Source organism: Phoxinus phoxinus, assembly GCF_949152265.1.
Source record: "Phoxinus phoxinus genome assembly, chromosome: 22".
Classification (NCBI taxonomy): domain Eukaryota; kingdom Metazoa; phylum Chordata; class Actinopteri; order Cypriniformes; family Leuciscidae; genus Phoxinus; species Phoxinus phoxinus.
Window position 1 is genome coordinate 22,968,095 of NC_136897.1, and position 27,298 is coordinate 22,995,392.

The 27,298-nt window shown below is 37.5% G+C and overlaps 1 protein-coding gene across 3 annotated transcripts in view; it reads left to right on the top strand.

Annotated features, from left to right (window-relative positions):
• thsd7bb (thrombospondin, type I, domain containing 7Bb) overlaps positions 1 to 27,298 on the top strand; it is a 64,767-nt gene that overhangs the window by 32,107 nt on the left and 5,362 nt on the right. For all 3 annotated transcript variants that reach the window (XM_079598136.1, XM_079598135.1, XM_079598137.1), the window contains 18 exons: positions 4,323 to 5,163; positions 9,207 to 9,455; positions 9,676 to 9,836; positions 12,240 to 12,395; positions 12,772 to 12,972; positions 16,627 to 16,818; positions 18,027 to 18,267; positions 18,354 to 18,469; positions 18,583 to 18,715; positions 20,495 to 20,598; positions 21,453 to 21,644; positions 21,728 to 22,036; positions 22,143 to 22,321; positions 23,952 to 24,106; positions 24,574 to 24,730; positions 25,482 to 25,620; positions 26,699 to 26,814; positions 26,901 to 27,015. In XM_079598136.1, coding sequence (XP_079454262.1) covers positions 4,323 to 5,163; positions 9,207 to 9,455; positions 9,676 to 9,836; positions 12,240 to 12,395; positions 12,772 to 12,972; positions 16,627 to 16,818; positions 18,027 to 18,267; positions 18,354 to 18,469; positions 18,583 to 18,715; positions 20,495 to 20,598; positions 21,453 to 21,644; positions 21,728 to 22,036; positions 22,143 to 22,321; positions 23,952 to 24,106; positions 24,574 to 24,730; positions 25,482 to 25,620; positions 26,699 to 26,814; positions 26,901 to 27,015 — 3,756 coding nt within the window. The remainder of the gene's footprint in view (positions 1 to 4,322; positions 5,164 to 9,206; positions 9,456 to 9,675; positions 9,837 to 12,239; positions 12,396 to 12,771; positions 12,973 to 16,626; positions 16,819 to 18,026; positions 18,268 to 18,353; positions 18,470 to 18,582; positions 18,716 to 20,494; positions 20,599 to 21,452; positions 21,645 to 21,727; positions 22,037 to 22,142; positions 22,322 to 23,951; positions 24,107 to 24,573; positions 24,731 to 25,481; positions 25,621 to 26,698; positions 26,815 to 26,900; positions 27,016 to 27,298) is intronic.

Below are 27,298 nucleotides of genomic sequence, written 5' to 3' on the forward strand. Positions count from 1 at the left end.
TTTTTCGGCATAAACAAGGGTTGTGTTGTTGAGTAGTGATGTTTGCATACTGTATGTACCAGTGCACTTGTTTGTAGCAAGACACAGCCAGTCTCCAATTATACTTGACTATCTGTGAATGTGATTTGGTTTAGCATTTGCATACTCTTATTTATCTGTTTTGGGAGTAACATGTTACAAATGTGCAAACTTTTTAGCATAGTTGTGTAGCATAGCGTCTTAGCATCTAAATGGCTTCTAAATTCCTGTACTCGCATTAGTTATTGGTTTACGCATAAGAGATTATTAACTCTTTCCCGCCATTGACGGAAATTTCCGGCTTTCCATGTTTTTCAAAATGGCAAAAACAGACCTTATAGACTTACAGACCCCAAACTTTTGACTAGTAGTGTATTTAACATATGAATGATGTTCTTATGTGCGGCTGTTTGCATTTATACGATTATTTTGAAAGGTGTTCAGATCCTTAGTGTCACGTAATATGAGCGCTTAAGATCTTGAGTTATCACGAGCGCTAATAATTTCCAAGAATGAGTGCGATCTAGTTTACAGTAGTTGCAGTGCATGCATGTTAAAAACGGTGTACTGAAGCACTAAAGAACTTTCCACAGCTTTTAGCTTGATATTTTTTAGGCTGTAAAGACTTGCCAGGGTCACAGGTTAGATTGCCAGGGAATGCATGTTCGGATGAAAATGTTGTTAACGTTGTTTTAGGACACGAAGTATCTGCCAAATGGATAAAATGTTTTAAAAATGAGCTCTGTTTTCAACGTGAGGTGATGAGGAGGTAAAGCAAGCAGTATAGCGCTGGTTTGCACCCGCAGTCTCGCAGGCGGTCTTTATAATGGAAGTACAGCCGCTGAGGAATCCCACCATAGAGGGAACTCTGGGAGGCTTTTGAAAGTCTGAATAGCGGAAAATAACCTGTCTCAGGTGTGCTTGAACCAAAGCCTCTGATTGTTGCTAATGAAATATTTTCTGCTGTGGAGGCCGATGGGTTTTGCCTGAGGATAAACCTGTGGGAATGAAAACCAATTTCAATTTTCACTCAAAATTTGCATTTTGCAAGTAAATAGAAATTGATAATGTGGATTCTACTAGATAAGATATCCTAGTTCAATCTGCCTTTGTGCTGCCAAAATTGAGTAAAACCACTCACGATCTAACCGACAGTGACTTTGCTTCCGATGCCCTCGGAGTGACCTCATCCTATCTCACAGCTTTAAGCTGCTGTGACACCATGGGACAGGGTCCTGCTTGTATCTCAGTTCTGTTTCTCTTTGCCTGCCTGCTGCGTTTCAGTGATGGCCACATGAGAGACGGAGGGAGAGAGGATCAACTCACTGTGAGACATACAAGTCAGTTTGAAAGTTGGAAGGAGCTTGTCACGGCTGTGAGAGTGATTGTCTGAATCTGTGTGTGTGTGTGTGTGTGTGTGCGCGTGTGTGTGTGTGTGTGTGTTCTATATGGTTTATGAGGACACAAATGTGTATAATTACATGGGTATTAAAACGTAAACATTGTTTATGAGGACACTTCCTGTGTCCTAGTAAACCAAATGGCTTCTAAACATACTAGAAAAAACAATGTTTTTTAATTAGAAAAATGGCAAAAGTTTTCTGTGATGGGTAAGTTTTTTGTAGGGGATAGAATATACAGATTGTTGCCTACAATATAAAAAACATTTTGTGTGTCTGTGTGTGCGTGCGTGTGTCTTCCAACAAAATGTACATGTATGTACCTTCAAGTATTTGGAGGCTTCATTGCATTACAGTAAATATCAAACTAAGTGGTAAGCATGCTTTGCGAGCGCAGCATTTCACAAAAATATGTCTGTTATAATTAAGATTTATTATATTTAGAAGTATTCCATTTGTTTCTATCTATAATGCAATGCATTTCATAGATTTGTATTTCTTTATTGTGGCTTAAGTGTGCAAATACTATATGGGGCCACTGTAATTACTTTGGGATTTTAATAATATTTATTTATTTATTATTGTCATACTTAATAAAACCTCATAAATAAATAAATATAATTTAATGAGGAATTATGTTCTCCACAGGTTAAAACAATAGCTGTTAATATGTTAGCATAAAACATAAGGTCTTAATGTACATGTACAGTAAACTCACAATTAAAAATAAATAATTAATGAACACTGTTATTCAGCCATTCTAAATCTTGCAAATTGAAAAAAGACAGAAACGATTTCTATTCCAAATAAATACAAAGTTCTGTCATGAAACTCTAGATGGCACATGCTGATAGGTTCTTAACTCAATCTGCTTGCAATGACATCAGTCTCTATAGGGCACAGCTGATTGGTTCCTGCTGTATAGCAGCCAATGGACTTGTGTGCTCAACTTTCAAATAGTTGTTCTGCAGAAACAGCAGCGGTCGGTGTAGCAGATCTTTTCTGATAAAACCAAATATATCAACAGTGTCATACCCATTACCATGCCAAACACTCTGAGAGTTGTCATGACAGAAATGCTGTTCTTTTGACCTTTCTATTCATTAAAGAATCCTGATGAGACCAAATCAGCATATTAGAATGATTTCTGAAGGATTTAATTTGATCAAAAATACAGTAAAAACTTGAATATTGTGAAATATCATTGCAATATAAAATAACTGTTTTCTATTTGAATATATTTCAAGTAATGAATGCAAATAAATGCCTTGGTGAGGATAAGAGACTTCTTTCAAATATATTAAAATATCCTACCAACTTCAAAAACGTATGAATGCTAGTGTAAGTGACTGCAGCCAAATCGATATATAATTTTCATAAGGATATGAAAAAAAAAATCAATGGATATAGATCTGCATTTCTGGCAACATGGTTTCCACTAAATTCCACTAGCAGAAAAGCGTAAATGAGCCACACTTCAGCTTCACGATATCCTTGTTTTTCCACTTTCCTCCCCAGAAATGTCAGTTCAAACAGAGAAAAGCACAACAACAAAAATCTCTTTTCGGTTTTTCTCACATTGCTTCAGTTCAAAGTGATTATTCCCACATCTAGAGTCTTAAATCAGCATGCCATCCATCAGAATCCTGATTAGCCGGGAGATCTCTGTAGGACAGGCCTCTGCGGTTAAAGTCTTACCTGAACTGCCTCTGAGTAAATTGATATTTGACTAAGGCGGATGAGCGCACGAGCAGTAATTAGCAAGCTGTGAAGACCTACTACAGCCTAATGATCAAATGTGTGTTCGGCTCTGACTTCAGTGCTCATACAGTAATGATGTCATCCCATATGGCTCGCTTTCTCTTTCACATGCTTTCTGTCTGCTTCGTTGTGCATTAGGTGGCATTTGGAGGATGCTAGGTCTCTTTGGTGACCTCACCGCTGGCTTGATGAAGGGAACATGGCCTTTGACATCCCCTGAGGAACGATAGCAATGATGTCAGACTTTCTGCTGAAAGCATCTGTCCCCCTCTGACTTTTTTGCCTTTCCTCACTCTGTTCCCATCGCTTCTCTATTCTTTCTGTCCCCTTATTTTCTAATAGGGGATAATGGAAGCGATTTTAACATATGGCAACTTTTGCTGCATTTGAGTTAAAACAATTATCACTAAAATTTGCCAGTTTAAAATGAATGAAGTTCAAGTTAATGATACATCCAGGATATTAACATGTGAGGTCAGAAGCAACTGTATCACTAGTTATAATGTGTGTTCAACTTATACTTTTGCTTTAAATTGACAATATTACAAACCGCTTATAGAATTACTGATATTATATTATATTATATTATATTATATTATATTATATTATATTATATTATATTATAATGGGGCCAGATTAAGGCTTAATTTATTTGATAAAACTCAAATTTTGTGAAAAATTAAATAAAGAAAATTCATTTGTTTAAATAGAATTTAAAAATAATATTTATTTGAAATAGAAATCTTTTGTAGCATTATAAAATGTGTTTACTGTCATGCATCCATACTGAATAAAAGTATTAATTTCTTACTAACCCCAAACTTTTGAATGGTTATTATATTATATTATATTATATTATATTATATTATATTATATTATATTATATTATATTATATTATATTTGTACATATTTTAATGGTTAAATTGTTTTAGCATATACGTATATATATATATATTCTGTAATCATCTGACAGTGCTATTCTAAAATAATGAAAGATGATTATCTCTCTGAATACACATGTCTAAAGTGAGATGAATCAAGGCTCATCGCTGTGCCTGTTTTTGGGCTTTAATAGACACTGGTTACAATAGTAATATAAATCACTTCATATCCTGTGTGTGTCTCTCTCTTATTTCCTGTAGGTGTATGGGGTGTATGTGTGGCCAATGATTGCGGCTCCGTCGGGCTCCAGAGTCGCTCGGTGTGGTGTGTCCATTCTGAAGGCTGGAGCACTCATCAGTCCAATTGCTTTCCATCTGACCGCCCACCGCACCAGCGAGTGTGTGTGAAGATGTGCGAATGGCAAAAGGATCTGTTTGAGTGGCGCTTGTCTCCTTGGGGTCCCTGCACCCCGAGTCCTCTCCTCCCAGCCAATCGATGTGTGACGGCTCAGCGTGGAGTACAAAAGCGAGATGTGGTGTGTGTGAAGCGTACTAACAGCACCAGGGTGAGCCTGCATGTGTGTGAAGCGTTTTCTTCACCTCCAGAAAGAGAGCAGGCGTGTTTGTTACCCTGCCCGATCGACTGCGTCGTCTCCGCCTTCACACACTGGTCCACCTGCAGTCGCACCTGCGGGTCGGCCCTCCAACAGCGCACCAGGCATGTGCTGGCAACACCCCTGTATGGAGGAGCAGACTGTCCCATCCTCACCCAGACACGTCCCTGTAACCATGACAACGCACACCCTGCCCTCTGTCCCTCTGACCAACAGGAATACAGTTACAGTTTGTGGGTGGGGCCCTGGAGCCCTTGCAGACTTAAAGGGATGGCACCTATTGGAAAGACAACGGTGGACTTCAATTTTGGGCATGATGAGAAAAAAACAGTCAAGGCTGCATACACGATCAAACGCCACACCGAGAGCATTGCCCACCAAAATCATTATGATGAAAGTGGCCACAAAGTATCCTGGGAAATCACCATTGGCTATCAGACTCGGCAACTGCGCTGTACAAGGAGTGATGGGAAGAATGCCATGCTAAGGTGGGCGTCCTTTCAATTAAATAATGAGTTAATGAGTTAATACATTTATAAACCCATCAGTCTATTCACCTTTTCATGTATTCACCCACCCCTTTACCAATCAATCAGTCTGTCCATCCATTCTCACATCCATCAATCCACAGTTTGATCAGTCAGTGCACCCATCCGTTTATTGCACCAACCATTTTATTTTATTTGTTTATTTATATTTTATTTATTTCATTTTATTTTGATGTTTTGTTTTGTGAAACTCAACCCAGACAGTGTAATCCAGAACCCACAGCTACTTACTGAAACATGGCCCTAAAATATTGATTTCAGTTTATTTTTATGTAAGAAAAAATAGACCGTGAAGTGGAACTAGCACAACTATGTAGGAAATTGGCCAATTATAAAGTTTCGCTTTTTACAAAAGTACTTGTCCAGAATAAAGAGAGTGTTGTATTATACAAGTTTGTAAAGAGTTATTGTAGATGTAGTCAGAATTAGAATGTAGTCAGACTGCGGTCAGATTGATTCGTTACTTCATTACATAAATAAATGATATAGGCCCTATTAGCACACAGTTATGCAACAATGTTATGCAATGAATTTACCTTTCTTTTTTTTTATTATCACTCTCCACAGTGAGGATATTAGATCTGCTGTATTAAGCTCTGCTATCCTCCTAGTGCAGATGGATTACCATTGTACCGTATGATACTGTTTACATCAGAGAACAGGCTTTTATTTTCTAAATGCATTTCTGGTTACACTGTCAAATAACAGAATCTAAATTTGACCTTCTGTTGTGGTCGATACAGAAAAGTGAGAAGCCTTATCACCTTTTCTTTTTTCAAATAAGGGAAGATCCCAAGCCTGATGGTTTTTATACATTTTTCATCATATTTTAATAGAAATAGTACTTGTTGCTCCAAGAAAACTACGAGAGAGAGAGAGAGAGAGAGAGAGAGAGAGAGAGAGAGAGAGAGAGAGAGAGAGAGAGAGAGAGAGAGAGAGAGAGAGAGAGAGAGAGCAGGACTGCAGTGAATATGAAAAATTAAGAAACGGTTCTGAAAATATCCACATTATCAAACATATAGAACAGAGGAAATCTATTGACACAAGTAACTTATGGTTTTTTATTTTCTGCAAATATGTTAAAGTTCTGAATCTTGATCCATTGACAAAATATCTACAGCTCTAGGGGAATAAAAGAAAAGGTGATTGACTGAACCAATGCGAAATATTTTATGTGGGAAAAGTTTTGTTTTAACACATCCAACACTTAAGATGAGCATATGAAGGTTTAAAAATGTGCATATATAAATCTGAATCTAAATATCCCACCTGAGTTTGATGATTTATGTGTTTTAATTCTCATTACCAAGTGAAATTTTAACAGTGTTCAAACTCATTATGCCAATAAAACATATCCCCGGTTTCAAAGACAGGGCTTATAATATTTATTCAATGCCAATTCTACGGTCGAACAAGCACGCTTTGCAAACAACACTTTGCAAGCAATGTTTTGTTGTCTATGCTATGCAGCAAGCATCAATATTGTTACCAACAATAAGATGCTAATGCCAGTCTTTATTTGAACCACTCGCTTAGGCAATGCATAATAAATTAACATCATTTTATGTCTGCAGATTACAAGATTTCCCTTGCGGTTTGCAAACTTTTTTGCATTGGTATTGAGCCAGACTAAACTTCGGAATAAATTGAACACCCACGGACCACCCTATCTCTCTCTCTCTCTCTCTCTCTCTCTCTCTCTCTCTCTCTCTCTCTCTCTCTCTCTCTCTCTCTCTCTCTCTCTCTCTCTCTCTCGCAGGATTTCATAGTTTGCTTTAGCTTGTTTTGTATGCCAATATATTCAGCAAGAATCATCAGCAACGTTAAAGCCTTGGAGAGTTCGAGAGACAGCTTGAAAAATGTTCTGTTTATGTTGCTACCTTTTTTTTGCAATGGTAGCCAGAGGCTAAATGCATGCCAACAGCTTCAGAACAGGCAGATGAAATATTCATCTTTTAAATAAGGCAATTAATAAACACGAAACCCTTTGAAACTACCTGAACAGTAGTTTTTGTAATTGTAATATTTTTCAATAATTTTTTTTACTATCATATATATATATATATATATATACAGGGCTTGACATTAACACCTGCCAACCCGCCAATTTAAATTTAATTCAATTCAATTTTACATATAGTAAAAACATTTTTCAACTTATTTTCAAGTCTTTTAAAAGACATCTGAAGTAATAAACTGAGTGCCAGTGGCGGGCCGTGCATTTCACACCTAGGCCTTCAGTGATGTCCACCCTGAATTAATAACTTTTAATAGTGTAGCAGCGCACGCACATAATCTCTATAATTGTGAAATTCCTGTTTTTATTTTGCACCGGCAGTTATAGGGTTAATGCGGTGAGTTCGCGCATCCTAATTTCTTTCCTCAAAAAGACTTGAATTGTACAGGTACTTGGTTGTACAGGTTGTCTGTGCTTTTCAGTCCCAGCAACCTTTTCTATCGCCATCGAGGTTAATGTGCTGAAAGTCGAGTCTGTCCCGTCGTATTTCTGTCATAAGTTTTAATTCGCTTTAGTGCTGCGAGTGTCTGCTCGACAGAAGCAGTAAACCGGGAAAACACCGCAAAACATAACGATGTGTAACGTTACAGCCGACACAAGCTCTCACACAGATTTTTTAACGATAACATTGAGATCAGCGAGACTTTTGCCTTCAAAATCAGTCCTGGCATAACTTTACATTGCAGTCAGTTCTGTTTTTACCCGGACCGATCGATAGAGATCCGTGACTCTGCATAAGCTGAATAAGGGATTTTTTCCGGTAGGTTTGAACCTGCTGGTGGTCGAGGAAGGAAATAAACATGAATTTGTGGGTTGAAAAACTATTAAATCTACAGGTATTTTAGTTTACACAGTTCGCTACAGATGCGGTTAGCTATCTCTGACTACCAGTAATAATCATAGACAGTATATAAGAGGTAATAATAGTACACGCTCTGACCATCCAATCAAAGGGCGTGGAAATGCTTACGTTATTGTATGCCTGCTAGATGGCCCCGGTGCAATCAACTCGATATCTGATTGGCTGATTAAATCTGACCGATTATCTGATTGGTTAAAGCAACCGTTTCATTGCCATTCATTTAAGCTACAGGCGCCCGCACTATCGATTCTGAAGGCCTCGAGGCAGATATATTTGACCCTGGCAACACATGATGACTGAAATATGATTGGATAAAAGCACTAAAATAAATATACACTACTGGAAGCAGCGCAACCAAGAGAAAAGCTATGAAATTATGAGAACGGACTATTGGGAATAATTGAATACTCATTCATAAAAAAAAAATATGAAAGTGCAAGTCAGTGATTCTCATAGTGTTTAGGCCAGCAGAGAAGGCCTTGCTGGCCCTGACGGCCCACCACTGCTGAGTGCATAGTCTTGTCAAATATCGATTTTTCGAAACATGTTGATACTGAAATATCTGAAAAGCTTCCAATACTCATTTTCCACAGAATAGATGGCTGCGTTTTCTTGTTCTCTCAGCTCTCCGACACACAAGTTGACACACAAACCCGCCTCCACTCACTCACTAGTTTTGTTTGCTCCGGATGAATAGTGGTGGTGTTACAGGGATTACATTTTGCCGTGGGTTTGCCGGTATTGCGCATAATTTTACTCATTCCCGCAGATTTTGTGATCACACCCAAAGTCCGCACACATAAAGCCACCTCTCAGGACTAAATTGGGTTATTTTTCACTGCTTATTATACTTAAACAATCAAATACATAAAAAAGAATGTCAAAATGCCAGTCTTGGCGAGTATTCACGTAAACACAGTCAGTTATGTTTTGAGTCAACGTAAACAGTTGGGAAAGAAAACACATGTGTAACAGTGTAATGGATCCGTGCGTCAGGTCTTAAAGTGATACCTGCTGCCAATTTTTTAATATACCGGTATATATATTTATATAATATGACACAATATACACAATATAATATAAATTTATTTTTCCCACCTCTAGCCTCTGCGACCATGACAACAGCCCGGTAAACTTTCGTTCATGTGTGATGCCCAGAGACTGTAAAGTGTCTGATTGGTCAGGGTGGAGTCCATGTTCAAAGACGTGTCGGACGTCTGACCAATCACCTGGCTTCAGAAGCATGAGCCGCAGCCTGAAGAGAGCAGCCATTGGTGGAGGAGAGCCATGCCCAGCCCTGGAAGAAAAAGCTAACTGTAACATTCTGGAAGACACACTGCCACTGTGCCCAAGGTGAAGAGACGGCATTGCCAGAATTGTGCATCCAAATCTTTTCAAATGTTTTGATTTTCTCTAAATACTTTAGTTCTTAAAGTCTGCAGGAAATTATAATTCACCCTATCTATTTCTCATCGGTTTGCTACTTCCGTTTCATTGCAGAAGACTAAACAGATATGACTCTTTAATTTGACTTGAATTGTCTTGTATGTATTTAAATTGGCTGGAAATACAGGTATGAGTGGAGGGTGACCAATTGGAATCCATGCCAGGTGACCCCTCTTTTGAGTCAGCAGGACCATCGCCATAGCAATACCAGTGTCCTGTGCGGAGGTGGGATCCGGACCCGAGAGGCATATTGTGTCAGGATCCATGACAGCACAGTGCCATCCCATAGTAAGAACACTGTTTTAGAAAAAGTCAATTATGGATTACTAGCATAGAATTATGATTCATGAATAATTGTTTCATAAAACATTTAGTTTTTAGTACCATGGTAGAATCACAGTATTATTTAAATTACAATGCACTTCACTGGAAGAACAGAACATGTCTGCCTAAGAAGAGCAATCCGAGTCATTTATGAGATTCCATTTCAGTGAGGATGTTGCCCTAAAATACCTTTTGATTTGGGATCAGATTGCTAATAAAAAAGGCCAACTGACAGTACAATAAATGTGAATGAGACTCTCGAATGATAGGCTAGTCTTTTTTAACATTAAAAGCATAAACATTAAGGGGGGGTGGGGATTTCTAGATGGCTTTCATTTGATTTAATCCTTTATATGCTGTTGAGACTCAGGGCAGAACACTAAGGGGGAGATTTAGTTTCCTCTGTGTTTCTATTTTTTGATTTAAATGGTAATCTGTTGCCACATAGTGAGAAGGACGGATTTGAATTATATTTATTTTTATGCAAGCTTCTGTAAGATGTTTTGAAAATACACAGAGTATTGGGTACAACGGGGCTTTTCACAACTCCCATAGTGTATGGTTGCAGAAATATATATATATGTTTGTATTGAACATTGATGGAGCAACAGATTTTGTGTGAAAATAGATCATAAAAGTGGTTTATTTTGTTTAAAAATCTTGTACAATGTGTGCCTTTTACCCCGTGTATGGTCTCCACCTCATAAATGTACAAGTATTACAAATACTTTAGCTAAAATAATGTGTTTTTAATAATGTCTCCAATAATAGTTGTTCAAAACAATCACTTTCTGTTTATTTTGATTAAAAAAATATCAATTTTTGTTTAATTAAGATACAGTCATTAAAATGTTAATATAAAAATATATTTAAAAAATACAGAAACAAAATTATTTTAAAAAGTAAAGATTCTAAAAGCATTGAGGGAGATCCCATAATCATTTATTGTTACAGTAACAATATAATTTTATTATATGATATGAGTAATATTATATTTTTAAATATCATGATTTCATTATAAATATGGGGATTATCTCTTAAGGTGGACACCCAACTTAATATATGATATTTACCATCTGAATCTAACCATCTGATGTCAACAAATGGAAAAGTCAGCCAGCTATTTATTATCATGTTAATTATTGTGCCTTTTGCCCCAACAGCAGGGGCGCCTTTACCCCAAATACCATACTTTTACATATTATTATGTTATTGAAAAAACTTTACTTAAAGGAGAACTCCGGTCAATTTTAACATTGAGCTCAATTTTTAGTAAATTTGGAGTGCTGTCAATACAGAGAACAACGACAAAAATCGGTGTTGCCTACACTGTGTTATCCTATTTTTAAAATTTGCACCCTATTGACTTGAATGGGGCAAGTTTTAAACCTGCTTTTATTTCTCTTATCATCCTTGATGTGTCATACAAGTGCCCAGCCATGTTGAGTGATTCCTTAAGAGTGAACACGAGTGAATCTGACTGCAGTAGATGTGAAAAATATGAATAAAAATGATGTTATATCAGCCAGCGCAAATACCTGTATTTAGTTCCTGTTTTCGGTGGAAGTCCAAAGTAGTCGATTGTCGAGTTCACGCGCGTGATCATAGTAACTAAACCTATGCGCGTGAACTCGACAATCGACTACTTTGGACTTCCACCGAAAACAGGAACTAAATACAGGTATTTGCGCTGGCTGATATAACATCATTTTTATTCATATTTTTCACATCTACTGCAGTCAGATTCACTCGTGTTCACTCTTAAGGAATCACTCAACATGGCTGGGCACTTGTAATGACACATCAAGGATGATAAGACTAAGAACTGGTTAAGTTTAAAACTTGCCCCATTCAAGTCAACAGGGTGTAAATTTTAAAAAGAGGATAACACGGTGTAGGCAACACCGATTTTTGTCGTTGTTCTCTGTATTGACAGCACTCCAAATTTACTAAAAATTGAGCTCAATGTTAAAATTGACCGGAGTTCTCCTTTAAATTACCTTGAACAAAACTAATAATCATTAAGAATACATTTGTCTCAAAATATATGCAATCATTTTAGCTATTCTCATTTGCTACTCAAATCTGCAACATTTTTTGAGTTCAACATTCAACATTTTACAAATATTAGATCAAATTAGCACAGAGTCAACTTTGCGCTTCTGCCCACGATCGCATCAAGGATCGGCTAAATTTCCACGTGCATCTTGAAAAGCCGATGTTTTGAAAAGAGGTCTAGAGGAAAATAAAATCAAAGACGCCTTTTACCCCGGTGTGCCTTTAGCCCCATTGTACCCTACATCATCAATGGACGTTTATAGTAAATCTGAAACTGTCTCACTGTTTGTTTGTTCTTTTCATTATTAGTCAATCGGCCTGTCGGCAGGAACTTGTGCACTGGGCCTTTACCACCATTGGCTGAGTCTTGCTTCATTCCCTGTCAGAAACATTGTCCCCTCACACCTTGGTCACCCTGGGGACCCTGTCTCCATGACAACTGTTTCGAACCCCAGGGGAGAAGAGGTGAGAGACAAAAACATCCCATAAAACCAGATCGCACACATTAGATTCACACCCCCTGTCCTTGGTTTCTCCTCTCTGTAATGTAAAAAGTGTATGAATCTCAGAAGTGGGCGTATTTCTGACCCTAAGCTTTGGTCATTGAGTGACAGGAAGCTGTATTCCTCTATTTTGTACACTCGCTTTAAAGCATTTTTCTTTGTGTTCCATTTTTTTTTTTTTATTCTCTCCTCTTCTTTAATGCGCATATATATTTGGACAAGATGTTTGGCTGTTGCACTCCTTAGTTTGCCAGAATGTGGGAACAGTATCTGCTAAAACGTTGGCAATGAGCATGTTTCTGTTTGAGTCATCGCTGATGTGTTTTTTATTTTTTCAGGTTTCAGAATGAGAACTCGTTCTGTAATTACCGAGTCCCGGGTGGAGTCCGACAGTTGCCCTCACGTCAACGAAGCGATGATCTGCGATGACCCCTTCTGCTTCCAGTGGCGAGTGACATCACAGGGGCCCTGCGTTCCTCGAAATGGATCGTGTGGTCCAGGATCCCAAGAACAGACTCTGGAGTGTTTGTCCGCCACAGGTATGAACCTCACTTCCCTAATAGTTCATCTAAAATTGTTGTTCCAAACCTGTATGACTCACTGTCTTCCGTGGAGTCTTCTCTTTTCCATATAATGAAACTGAAAAAACAAACAAACATTAAAGCATAAGCAGTCTGTAAAAGTCATACCCTATAATTCAATTCATTCAAATATTTAAATGTTGCCAGATTTTTTTGTAATCTTGTAATGTTTTGTTCTGCAGCATTTTTTTTTCCTGTATTTTTTAAGGCCAATAAAGAAAAAATTACATCACTGATGACGTCTATCACTGATGAGTCTATTCTGGTGCAATGTGTCTTAAGATTTGAATGTATGCAAATGCAAATGAGAGGATTTTCAGGAAGGAGCAAAATACATTTTTTGTCTGTTCCTCAAAGCTATTTATGGCTTCAGAAAACTGGAAACATAGCGCACAAGACATTTATTATTTATTTTATTTAGCCTGACATCTCCCATACCTACTGTGCACTACTGTTCAAAAGTTTGAGGTAAGTAGGATTTTTTATTATTTTTTTATTTAATATTGTTACTTTTACTTAGCACGGGTGCATTGAATTGATCAAAAGTGACAGTAAAGACATTTTTAATATAGAAGGTTTATGTTTCAAATAAATGCTGTTCTATTGAACTTAATATTAATAAAAGTATCCTGACATTTTTTTTATCCTGGATTCCACAAAAAAAAATGTTAACACTGATAATAATAAGAAATCATTATGTAGCAGCAAATCATTCAATTAGAATGATTTCTGAATGATCATGTGACACTGAATGATCATGTGACACTGAAGACTGGAGTAATGATGCTGTAAATTAATGTTTGCATCACATATAATTACATCTTTAAATATATTAAAAATAGAAAACGCTTATTTTGAATGGTGATAGTATTTCACAATATCACAAATAAATGCAGCCTTGGTGAGCATAAGAGAATTTTCCAAAAACATTTAAAAAATCTTACTGACCACAAACTTTTGCACAGTAGTGTATTCATTTTCATTGTCTGGAAACCAGCAGCCAATCCTGCATTCTGCAAATGATCTCCTTCCATTGTGTAAAATCATCTCGAGTAAATGGATGAAGGTGATTAAATGATGGCTTTACAGAACTATCCCTTTAATTATCTTTCTCAATCTCATCCTTCTTTACCTTCATCCCTCTAATTACTTTCAACCCTCTGTTATCCCCATCCTCAAACTCTTCAGCGATTAGTTATTTTTACTCGCGTAAGTAAATGATCAGCTGTCTTTTAATCTCCTCTCCTCCCAGCGGCTATGTGGCATATTTCTTATCTGTCTTCTGTGCTTCTCACTGAGATGAGTTTAAGATCAGAGCAGACAGACAGATGTCACAGTGTTGCACTGCAGTTTTGACACACAAATGCACAAGTTTCAAAAAGCCTTAGGAGTCCTCTAAGGTCTTTCATTGTAATGTCACGCATCCATGTCAAGAGCCAGTGCATGTGTTGTCCATCAGCAAGTATATGAGCGTGAAACATATACTGTGTGTGAAACATGTCCGTTTGTGTCTCAGACATTACTGGACATGGTGGAGCTGGAATTGTATATCCGACACACACATGTGCATTAAACCTGACAGCGTTATCTTCCCAGCATGCACTTAGCATGTTCTACAAAATGCAAAGTGAAGCTGAAATGCCAAAGCCATTAAAGTAGAAGTGCAGTTGACTTAAAGTGATAATGTATTCTTGCTGGAGATTTGAGTTGTAATCACATTACACTTGGTTAAAGTCACCGTATCTAACTTTCCCATAACAACACTTCATTACATCCCAGGTGTTCAAAGAGTTTATAAAACGTAATCTGGATTTTACATATTCCGGCATGATGATAAAATACAATCATATGGAAAAAAAAACATTTTCAGATGATAAAAAACATTTCAAATAATGGTCAAAAGATATATTGTTAATATAGATATTTACATATACTGTATTTTAAATATATTTTAGCTACCGATTTCCTCATATTTGGACCTTTATATATATACTTTACATATATATATATAATATATATTGATTACACTGTGGGTGGATGGTCACCAGGGTGTTGCTATGTTTTTTAGCACATTGCTATATGTTTACTATGGTATTTTAAATGGTTTCTGGGTAATTGCTTATAAAGAGCCTGTTGTTATACCCGGTGCTTCTCTCTGTGAATTTGTTAATGTATGATGATGATGATGCAGTATATGGCCCAGTTTTTGCTCTGGACAGACATGGTTCAATGGTTCATTTGCAAAAGTTATCACTCCAGTTTTAGTGATCTGACTGCAAATTTGATGTTTATGAAGTAGCGTGAATTCTGCTGTGTATCAACAGTCCTGCAGTTCTGATGCTATACCATAATGCACTTGTTAATGCTCTAGGTAGATAATCACTCTGGGAAATCGCTTCTTCCAACAGTACAAATAGGGGAGAAAAATCTTGTCTGCCACCGTGAAAAGGAAATGAAATAAACCCTTGTAACACAACAGAAAAAGATGATGATTACAGGGGTCATAAAAAGACATTTTAAGAGCTGGGCATCTTCAGACAAGACGGTCTCTTTTTAAAAATGCTCCGTTTGTGCATTTATAGCAACGAATATGATTCAGCGAGATTGATTTTTAGGGCCTATAACATCAATTGAAGAAATGTCGGCCCTCCTGCATTTGAGATGTAATGAAGAAATGAACTATTGTGCCTCAATATCTGATTCTCAGAGCAGACTCTGTAGGTTTATTGCTTGCCTTTAATCTTTGTTCTTTTATCTCACAAACAACCTGAAGAGCATCTTCTAGTTGATTCTGTGCTTGTGTATGTGTCTATTGTTCATTCCAATTTCACAAATAAAAAGATCTTCTGCGAGATTGTTTTTGTATATGTGTGAGCTGATCTTTCCTCATTGAGGAAGAGGTTATAGAAGTATTGAGATGTAGAAAAATTTTAAGTACATTAAGCTTATTTTTTCTTCTCACCCCCCTGTTTTAAACATAGACCATACTAAATATGGTCATAATTATGATTAACCCTTAAGCAGAAAACTTAACTACATTAAGTGAGGTTAATGATTAAAAAAGTGCGAATGAGTCTTGTTTTAATTTTTTTTTAAATCTGAAACATTTAGGACACACTTCAGAGTATTTTCCAAACCGAACTGAGTGAAGTTTAGCATTGATATTTTACTTCAGCATTCATTAGCAGATAATGATTTTCAAGCTTTCTGTTAATTAAAAAAGTGCCTTAATGTTGCCCAATCATGGTCTTTGAGGAAAGAATAGAGCAATCAGGATGCTATTAAACATCTTATTTGCATATTATTCTACTTTAATTAAAGAAAAGTGGTTGTTAGGTGCGAGATAAGAGGAAACTGAGAAATTCCGGTGCTTAGAACAAACCATGATAGTTATTTCAATGTTCTAATTTTGTTTCTTATAGCACTGAATTTAATTACATATTTTCACATAGTGCGTTGTATTGGAATAAGATGTTAATTGAATATGCTTGTTTATTGAGAAAGAATATGTGTTATTTAAGGAAAGTGAGAAAAGATCAACATTATAGTTTATATTTTTTTTCTGATCAGATGCATTTAATCAAACGTTCCGCCTTCATCTTTGCATTATAGGTGAGCCAGGAGATAGTAACCAATGCCCAGGGGATCCTCCTCCAGTCCGGCAGCTATGTGAGATGCCCTGTCCTGGGGACTGTGTGCTGGGACACTGGGGTTCCTGGACATCATGTTCCCAATCCTGCTCCAGTAAACACCAAGAGGGGAAACAAAGCCGCTCACGTCTTGTTCTGGCTCTTCCTGGGAATCGTGAGTTCAGTCACATTAAACATTTGGAGTATCTATTTACACTCATAAATGCTGCTATTTTCACTTAGTGTTATTGTGGCTAATGCTATTTGAGGCCTGATACTTCGAAGACACAAGTTCAAGTGATTAGCACACATGTTTTCATTATGATAAAAATTATGTTATGTGTCTTGTAAAATAAAATTGTGAGCATTCTAAGAGTATAAATACATGAGGCAAAATATATATACATGATGCAAAAGGTATATGAAGACATGTTGGAAACGTAACATTAGTTAGAATTGTTGCAGAAAAGCTTATACGGCAGCTCTCGTCTACTGGGCTTTATTAAAGTGAGATTCTTTCAGTTTAATTATTCACAATGCCTCTTCTTTTTTTTTCTTTTTTTTTTACTCTAGACTCTGATTCACTCTGAGTACAAATCTCTAATCCCCATTTCAAAACGTTGTTTTGTCTTTGTCCTGTCATTCTCAGGAATGTTTCTTTTATGCTTGTCCCCATAAATCAGCTCTTTTTCATTAATTATACATTCTTTTATGACACTCATCAAGGACATACCCTGCATTTGACCCCTTAAACACATGGTCCTTTGTCCTTAAAAGTGTGTGTGTGTGTGTGTGTGTGTGTGTGTGTGTGTGTGTGTGTGTGTGTGTGTGTGTGTGTGTGTGTGTGTGTGTGTGTGTGTGTGTGTGTGTGTGTGTGTGTGTGTGTGTGTGTGTGTGTGTGTGTGTGTGTGTGTGTGTGTGTGTGTGTGTGTGTGTGTGTGTGTGTGTGTGTGTGTGTGTGGGGAACACTGTGTCTATGGAATGTCCCCATAAAACATTAAAACCCAGCATGTGTGTGTTGGTCACGGGATCATGAAATTGATGTAAAGTGACAGTAACGGCTTTTACATTGATAACAAATCCCTATTTTAAAAATAATTCTGTTCTGTTCTACTTTATATTCATCAAAGAATCCTAAAAAAAGAAATCATATCACGATTCCCACAAAAATATCAGGGACCACAACCGTTTTCAAAAAATTGTGAGCACCAAATCAACATATTGGAATCAACAAGATTTCTGAAGGATGACACTGAAGATTGGATTAATGGCTGATGAAAATAAATGAAAATAAAAAAGTTATTTAAAACTGTAATAATATTTTACAATATTACTGTTTTTGCTGTCTAAAAAAGAATCCTGAGCTATTTGGTTTGGTTGTAGATGGAAAGCCATGTCCTCCGGCTCCTGAGCTGGAGCAGTGGAGAGCCTGCAGCACGCACCCATGCACAGTACACTACTGGGATACTTCACCTTGGCATCCCTGTGTGCCAAACACCATCACAGACGAGAGTGACGGTAACAGCACAGCCCAGATGGAGAATGATGCCACCTGTGGTACAGGGGTACAGAAGCGCCAAGTCACGTGCAGGAGAGCTGGGAACGGACACGTACTGCCAAAACGGTAATAAAAGATAAATTCTATCCTCCTAAAATCTGCGTAGACTTCTTTGACGATGACCTCCATCCCGTGTCTTGACTCTACTTCAGGTGTCCCGAATCCTCTCGTCCTGACACGATACGGTCTTGCCCGTTACCTTGCAAAACTGACTGCATCATCACACCTTTTAGTGAATGGAGTGCCTGTCCCTCTTCCTGTTTATCAGGTAAGCACATATTCCACTAACCCTAACAACACGTCCTAACTAGGCACAACTTGCTAAATGTTTGACCTTTATGTATTTATTTCTCTATACTGTGATCATCTTTGCTTCTTTAGTGAATGCTACTTCCCCAAACCAGTCTCGTCATAGGATTATCATCCAGAGACCTGCTAACGGAGGTCAAGAGTGCCCGGACACTCTTTTTGAGGAGAGAGGATGTGATCCACCACCTCTGTGCCCAACTTACAGGTAAAGAGAGAAATGGTTTCATCATTTAAATGGAGAAAGTTGGAAAAGCCTTGTACATACTTAGCCAACAAGTTAGCTAGCAACCAGTTCATTCGAAATGCATAGAAAAAAAATGAAATTAATCGAATTATTCAAATGCTGAGGTTTAGTGATGATGTTTTAAAAGTCAGTGACTGAAGTTGGCGTTGGTGTGGTGTTTTTGAAAGAAGTCTCTTATGCTCACCAAGGCAGCATTGATCTGTAATACTGTGAAATATTAATACAATTTTAAATAACTGTTTTCTATTTGAATATATTTTATAATGTAATGTATTCCTGTGATGCAAAGCTGAAATTTCAGCAACATTACTCCAGTCTTCAGTAAAACATGATCCTTCAGAAATCATTCTAATATGCTGATTTGATGCTCAAGAAACATTTATTATTATTATTATCAATGTTGAAAACAGTTGTGTTTCTTAATGTTTTTTGTGGAAAATGTGATGCAGTTTATCCAGGATTCTTTGATGAACAGAAAGTTCAAAAGGACTACCGGTAGATTTTGTTTACATTCTTTACTGTCACTTTGGATCAATATAATGTGTCCTTTCGGAATAAAAGAAATAAATCAGAAACAACAGACTCGACCTGCACTGTACTAAAGCTTATAGATCACAAAGTACAAATCTCTCGCTTCTCATGTCCGTCATAATTAACTTGATATCAACTTGTATACATAAATACCATTGAAAGTATATGACCTCGAAATATGATTTATTTATTTTTTGTTATAACTGTAAACTACAATTTTCCTGATTTAAACATTTCAGCATTCATAAAATTAGGAAAAACAATTCATATAAAATTAATAAATGTAGTTTTCCATCGACCTTTTACTGTGTAAAAAATTATCGTGATTTTGGCTGTAAAAATGCTACAATGAAAAACTGTTAATTGGTTAACAGAAAGTTTCCTTATACAGTAAATAACTGTGATCGATCTAATGGTACATTTAATGTAATTTTACTGTAAAATACCATTTAATTTACAGCTTTTGAAAGTGAAAAAGAACAACTCATTGTATCATTTACAGTGAAAACCCGTAAATTGACATTCCCACAATTTCCTGCATGACACTTTACATTTTATGTATTTTTGTTGAAATAACTGTTTCTTCATAGTTTTCTTAGTTTTTTTTTAATGAGTTATGTACATTAGGGTTTTACTATATGTTACATTTAATGTTGTTAAATTAATGTTTATTGGATTTTTTAAATTTCATGTGTGTTACCATGATGGTGTTTAATGTTTGTGTGAATGACAGCTTCTATATATTAGTATTAACTTTCTTGTGTTAGAGCTGCTTGTGATGAGCTTTGATTGATCATGTGACTTTCAACACTGCTGTAATTGTTGCTTGTCAGTGTATGGTACAAAACAGATATTAGTACTTCAATAGGTCGGTAAATTAACATTATATCAGATAATGAAATATTTAAAATTAAGTCTGTAAAACCTAAAATGTTGCTACCGTATTTTATACGGTAAATTACTGGCAACCACAGCTGCCGGTATTTTACTGTAAATTTTACGGATTGTTTTTTACAGTGTTGAAAGCATTTTTAAGACAACTACCCAAATATAATAAAACCATATGCAACATGTGGTGTTACTCAATTAAAAGGTGGTAATGTGTATCCCTACTAAATGTGCCAACAAAATACACCATTTTTATCAAATGTAATTGGATATTAGCCAGACACTGCAACATGTGTTCTGTGCACGGATGTGTTCTGGCAGATGGCAGACCCACCGCTGGCATCCGTGCGTTCTGGTACCTGATTCGGTGAGGCAGGCTGTGGGTGGGCCCGCAGAGGCATGCGGTGTTGGCCTCGAGACAAGAGGTAAGTGACAGATTAGGATCTCTGTATAATTTAAAGTTTTATTAGGGAAGTTCTGCAAAGCCGGGGTTACTGTAGGACGATAACGTATCTTACCTATTCAGAGGGACTTCTGGGCTGCCTGAAGGTTTCTTGCTGGCAATTTTCCTCACATCCCCATCTTATAGAAAGTTGTCAAAATGTCAGAGGGGACACACAGCGTGGTGTGACATCTGACATCTGTGTCTCCGAGCCATTTTAAAATGCCCTGCTGGTGCTTCATGTAAATTTAATGGCAAGTGCTGGCCTATCAAGACTCAGCCGGGTTCCTTTCAAAGTGCACTTTGCAGTGTACAGGACCGAATTCTGCCTGTCAGTTTTAGAAAGTGAGAAAATTAGTTATTTCCTCAAGATGCACACACTGGGCTTCAGGAAACACGAGCAGAACGATTATCTCATGTGTAAAATCGTTCTTTATTTATTTGTTGCATTCGATTCAATGGAACAATTTACATAATGATATGTTTAGAATGTCCTCAATGTGTTACAGCGGGCCCAAATTTGAAAGTTTCGTCATTTTTTTACTCAGCCATGTCATTCAAAACCTCTTCTTTCTTCTATAGAGCACAAAAATATGAGTTTGAAGAATATTTTTGACTGTACACTGTCTGTAAAAAACAACACTGGACTCCATATTTAAAACACCACATAGACACATAAACAGCATTAAAAACTTGATTTTCACTACAGCGAGACTATTTAAAAACTTAAATAGCATCTGAATGATTCTAAAATAATGCTGGTTTGACATAGTGTCCAACATATTTGATACTACTTTTGAACAAAATAAAAAGTTTTCCTCTTTGTCATGTTCGCAGAGGTGTCGTGTGTTGGTGCAGATGATTCTCCAGCAGATATGACAGACTGCGTGAGGTGGGCAGGCGTGATGCCCGTCCCGGTGAGAGAGTGTCGTGTGCCATGTAGAGATGAATGCGGCTTCACCTCCTGGAGCAGATTCAGCCAATGTCAAGGCTGCGAAAGCTGGCGCGCTCGTACCCGATCTCTGATAGGTAACCTGACCGCATTCTGATTATCACACTGTTTTCTGAAAGCACACACACCACCCAAGCTCCCCTTCCGTCCAAACTCTCAGGTCGCAGTAAGAAGCGCTGGCGATGCCAACAGGAGGAGTTGTTTCCTCTCATGGAGAAAGAAGCTTGTCCTTGTTCTGAATTTCACACCAAGCCTCAGGGTCCCTGGTCTCCTTGTTTGCTTTCACCAGCAAAGAATATTGCTGGCCATCCTTTCATCCAAGGAGTTTCCCACCAAGGCCAAAAGACAGTCCAGGACTGGCGAGCTCAGAGGAAGAACAGCGAGTGTGGGCACGGGAAGCGCTACAGAGCTCTTGCCTGTCTCGATCACCTGGGAAAACTGGTGTATCCAGATCTCTGTAGCAGCCCTGGTGATGTGCTCTTCAATATATATTTTATTCTTTTCTATTATTAGTTATACTAGGCCTATATATTAAATGTATCTCTAAGTAGTAAGTGCCATGCATGCTGTTACAGGTTATGAAGAAGAAGTGTGTCATGTGCCCTGTTTTACGGACTGTAAGCTGAGTGAGTGGTCGGATTGGTCGGCCTGCAGCGCCTCCTGTGGTGGGGGTGTAAAAGTTCGCTCTCAGTGGCTACGAGAGAAGCCTTTCAATGGAGGTCGACCCTGCCCAAAACTCAATTACAGGAATCAGGTGAGAATTATTTTACACTTCGATATATTTTTTTATTTATTGAGGGAGGATACTTTTATTTTTATTGTATTGTTCTTGTTGTCCACAGAAGACAATCTATTTAAAATAGCCTAAACAAAATCACACGCATGCACACACGTGTATGCTTAAATTGTATGTGTTCATATATTCATGAATAGTGTTTCTTCATGTGTGAGCAGGAGTCACTGAGGACAAGGCAGTGTGTGTGTGTGTGTGTGTGTGTGTGTAAACTTACTGTGTAATGTATTATTCATCTGGCCTGGCTTTGGGGGTCTTCCCCTGCCTGCACACGTTCAGCTGTTTCTCAACTACATAAGACAAGACTGGAGAGGATCAAGACCTCCGGGGACTCAACCTCTTATCCCCCCATCTTTTTGCTCTTTTCCCTTTTATTTCACTCTCTTTATTTTATATTCCATCAGGGCAGGTCAAGCAACATTAAAGTTTCATGGATCTGAACTGGAGTCAGCCAGCATTTCCTTCAGCTCAGTTTCCCTCATATAAATGAACCACTAAATAACCAATCTACGGTGGGGGCAAACATCTTCCAGTAGAAACTAATAGAAATGACTTCCTTTTCTTTCCCTCTTTCAATTTCCTGTTGTCCTATTCCTCCTTCCTTTCCCTATTACTTTCCGCTTCCTCTTACTTTCATTTCCTTTTCTTTCTGCATTAATACTTTTTCCTTTTCTTTCCTTTTCTTTCCCTTTCCCCATTTTTTTATTTGCTTTCTTTCTTTCTTTCTTTCTTTCTTTCTTTCTTTCCTTTTTCATTTCCTTTGCTTTACGTTCACTTTCCACTTTTTTCAATTTCCCTTTCCTTTCCTTTCCTTTCCTTTCCTCTTTCTTCATATTATTTTCTCTATGCATTTGTTCCATTTTCTTTCCCTTTTCTTTTCATTTGCTTTCCTTTTCTGTTCCCATTCATTTCATTAATTTAATTTCCCTTTACCTTTCCTTTTCCCCATTTTTTTAATTTCCTTTATTTTGATTTAATTTCTTTCTTTTTTTCATTTCCTTTGCTTTGCTTTACTTTCCTATTTTGGTACTTTCCTTTTTTCCTTTCTTCTTTCTTGCTCTTTTCTTTCATCTTTCTTTTCCTTTCCTCTCTCCATTAATTTGTTTCTCTTCCTTTCTTTCATATCCTTTTCTTTATGCATTTGTTTCTTTTCATTTTCCAACTCCTTTTCCTTCCACTTCGGTTTATTTTGTATGGCCTTTGTTTTCTTTTATTTTTATTTCCTTTCTTTACTTCTTATTTTCCTTTATTTTGCTCTACTTTTTTCCAATTCCACTTTCCTGTTCATATTTCCTTTCTCCTTTCATATCCTCTTCCTTTCTTTTCCCATTCCTTTCCTCTTTCTTTCTTGTGGTTTTGCTGCTGGTCATGTTCTGCTGATATGAATATCTACAAAGGCTCAGGTGAGTACCCTATAGATTTGTGTGTGTGTGTATAATATTTTGTCCTTAAAAGTGTGTGTGTTCCTGCCTGTATAAATATTAGCATGTTATCTTTTTTCTGTACATACTTTGTATACACAGAGATGCACAACACACACTTGTGTGCATGCTTCCATAACTAAAATCATAGGTATCTTGTCTGTGATCAGGTGTCTGAGGTACTTCCCTGTTACTCTGACTGCAGTCAGTATGTGTGGGAAGTGGAGTCCTGGTCCATGTGCATCATAACGCCACCAAACAATCTCACGAACACTGGATCTACACAGCCTTCCTGCGGAGAGGGTTTCCGGACCGGCAAAATCCAGTGAGCTTATCACGCTTTCAGCCTTTTAATGAGAAAATGATCACTAGTTTCAATAAAAAGAAGTTGTCTCGTACTGAGAATGTCTTTTTAAAATGTCCCCATTCTGCCACAATACAGCAGCACAATATATTGTGTTTTACCTCTGTGGTACAATGATAAAACAGATCCTGTGTGCGTCACACAGCAAAACTGTCTCATAAGTCAGCGTTCAAAACCGAGGAGAGGTCACAACAGTGCCAAACAGATTCATGGGGTCATAACTCTTCTTCTTAAAGATAAGTGAGGTCGTAACTCTGCCCTTCAGACTAAAGTGAGGTCAGGAGGGGATGATGGGATACTATGGGTAATGTTATAACTGAACAACAATGTTTTCTATTTCTATTTGTGCTCTCACCCTGACTGAGGGTTTCATTTCATAAGTTTCATTTAAATGATAAAAATAACTTTTGTTTGTCCCTGACTGAAAGCTGCTTGAAAAGGGGAGGAGAAAACCAGGATGATGAGGTTGTGGATGACTCACTGTGTGCCCAGGAGGAACAGCCAATCACAGCTGAGACCTGTCTACTGCCGTGCCCCGCCCACTGTGTGACATCAGAGTGGAGTCAGTGGACCAAATGTACCGTGGTCAGTTTGACTGATGGATGAATAGATGGAGGGGCTGATGAATGGATAATAAAATGTCAGGACGGAGGGAAGCTTGTCATGATGGGATGACTAAAATTAACATTTATTACTTTAGTAAATATATTCCAGTTGGATGATGGACGTTTGAAAGTTCCCACAGTAAAAATAGGTTCATTAATAAGTTAATAATAATTAATTTCTAAAAATGTCAAATGGTGAATTGATTGGAATGTGAATGTTTAGCATTTGTTGATTACCACTGAAAAAGATTGTGGCATGTCCCTACATTAGCAAAAACAAGCATTTACAGTAATGCATTTTAATGGACGTCTGGGTGCAAGTTATCGCACCTGAATAAACAATAAAATGCACATTGTTTTGAAGGTATAGCCACATGACTTTAACATTATGCTTGTTGACATGACACAAATGGGGTAGAATTGCTTACTAACCTGTTATATTGAATATATCCTAAAGCCTGTGTTTTTTATCTTGATACTCAACTGTTTACATAGAGAAAAATCCACTTACAACAGTTACAACCTTTTTTACTCCAACGCCAATGACCACAGCAATATTAAAAGATTAAAATAAGTAACTACAATAATTATAATTAAGATTAAACTACTTACATTTTGGAGTTCCAGAAGTTTTTGGCATGATTTTAAATAAAAGTAAATGCATTATGAAAAGTCCATATTAGGATATGCACGATTTCATACTGGTGTGATTGATGTCTGCATTCCTCAAGGATTGTAATGCCGGTGATTTGCGGTGGAGGAGTAGAAGTGTTTTGAGGTGGCCAGAAGGAGATCATACCTGCCCTGATCTAAACCAGACTCAACCCTGTGTCAATATGACCTGTCTCAAATACTCCTACGTTTACTCAGGTACTGTTACAAACGTTCACACCAGTGGCGAGGCCAGACTTTTGAAAGTAAGAGGACCTTGGTGAAACAGGGTGGACATCAGTGCCTACTCTCAAACTGAAGTACATCATTTTACAATACATGAGATAAAAATAGAGATGACACCAAAAAAAAAATCTGAATAAAATATGCCTAAATTTAAGCATGTTGAGCATCATGCATAACAGTTAGTCTCATATATCTTTGAAAAGGTCTCAACTAACAGAATACATCAAGCATAATTGTTGCAGGTAGAGACCAATACCAAGGACATGTAAACAGTATAGACATGTGGCTTTTGGGCCGTGTTTTGGTTTGTAGCTTCATCAAATAATAATAAACCATAGTAGAAAACACATATTTATTTAGAGCATGTGTTCTCAATTCAAATGAGCCCATACACAACATAACACGACTTATCTTGAGATAATTCTCATACATTGGCACTCCATACTGCTTTGCTAAAGCTATAGGACATCTGAGATCCGATTGTGTCGCGATGATGACGATGGTGCAGTGTTTTATAACGTCATTTGACAGCGTTAGGAAGGGCAACCAATAGAAACTATTCAGACAGTATGCAATTTCGAACAGAGCTTGGATGTCAGGTATAGTGGATAGGGACTATGAGTATAGACCAATCGGAGACTGTTATGCTGTGGAAGCTGTGGATTGATCATTCATGACAGAACTAGCATTTACCGTTCTCTAGAACAGAAGCACACAACTGGAGGATCAGCGCTCATCCACCAGGATCTTATTAATTCTTGCTTTATTCTTTACATGTTTACACATGCAATTAGTTCCTATGTTCATGTGTTTGAGTGATTATTGTCAAGTATGCAGGAATTTTCTTCTTTCCCACAAAACAACTATTTGGTGTCTCATTTAATTGGGTAAACCGGCCATCAATCTGAGAGGACCAGTGCTCCCCTGGCCATAATGTAGCCTCGCCACTGGTTCACACTATCACAATTTACAGATTGTCAAAACAATTGTTCTGTGAAGTGCAGGGAGTGAAGTGTGCGTGTGTGTGTGTGTGTGTGTGTGTGTGTTGAAGACTGGAGTAGCTGTCAGCTCAGTGAAAACGCAGTGTGTGGCCGGGGGATTAAGACTCGACTCCTGAACTGTGTCCGCAGCGATGGGAAGCTGGTGGAACTGAGCATGTGCAAAGAGGTGACTGTTCTTTTCTCACTGGAATTCTTTCTCAGTAAATGCTCAATAAGAATCCAATGTTTTTATTGTTTTCTTATCTTTTCTAGTTGGGTCCTTCACGTGGAAAGCTCTCTGCCCCCTGTGAGGTGGGCTGCCCTGTTAATTGCCTGATTACAGAGTGGTCCACCTGGTCAGAGTGTTCACACACCTGTGGAAGCCAAAGTACGATCTCCAATTTAAAATTTAAAGAAAAATATTGTATATATTTTATGAAAACATAAGTGACACTTTCCTTTTCAAAACTAGCCAATACAATACAATCAACAACAACAATAATAAAATAAATAAAAAAAATTATTAAAAGATTAGTGGTGCTTTTCTGTTTTTCTTTTTTAGCCTTGGCCAGTAAATATGAATCTCGAATCTTTGGAAAGATAGAACACACCTGTATGTTTACACCCTTGAGAGTTCAGTCATGCTTGCTTGAACTCGGCTGTTGTTAGGG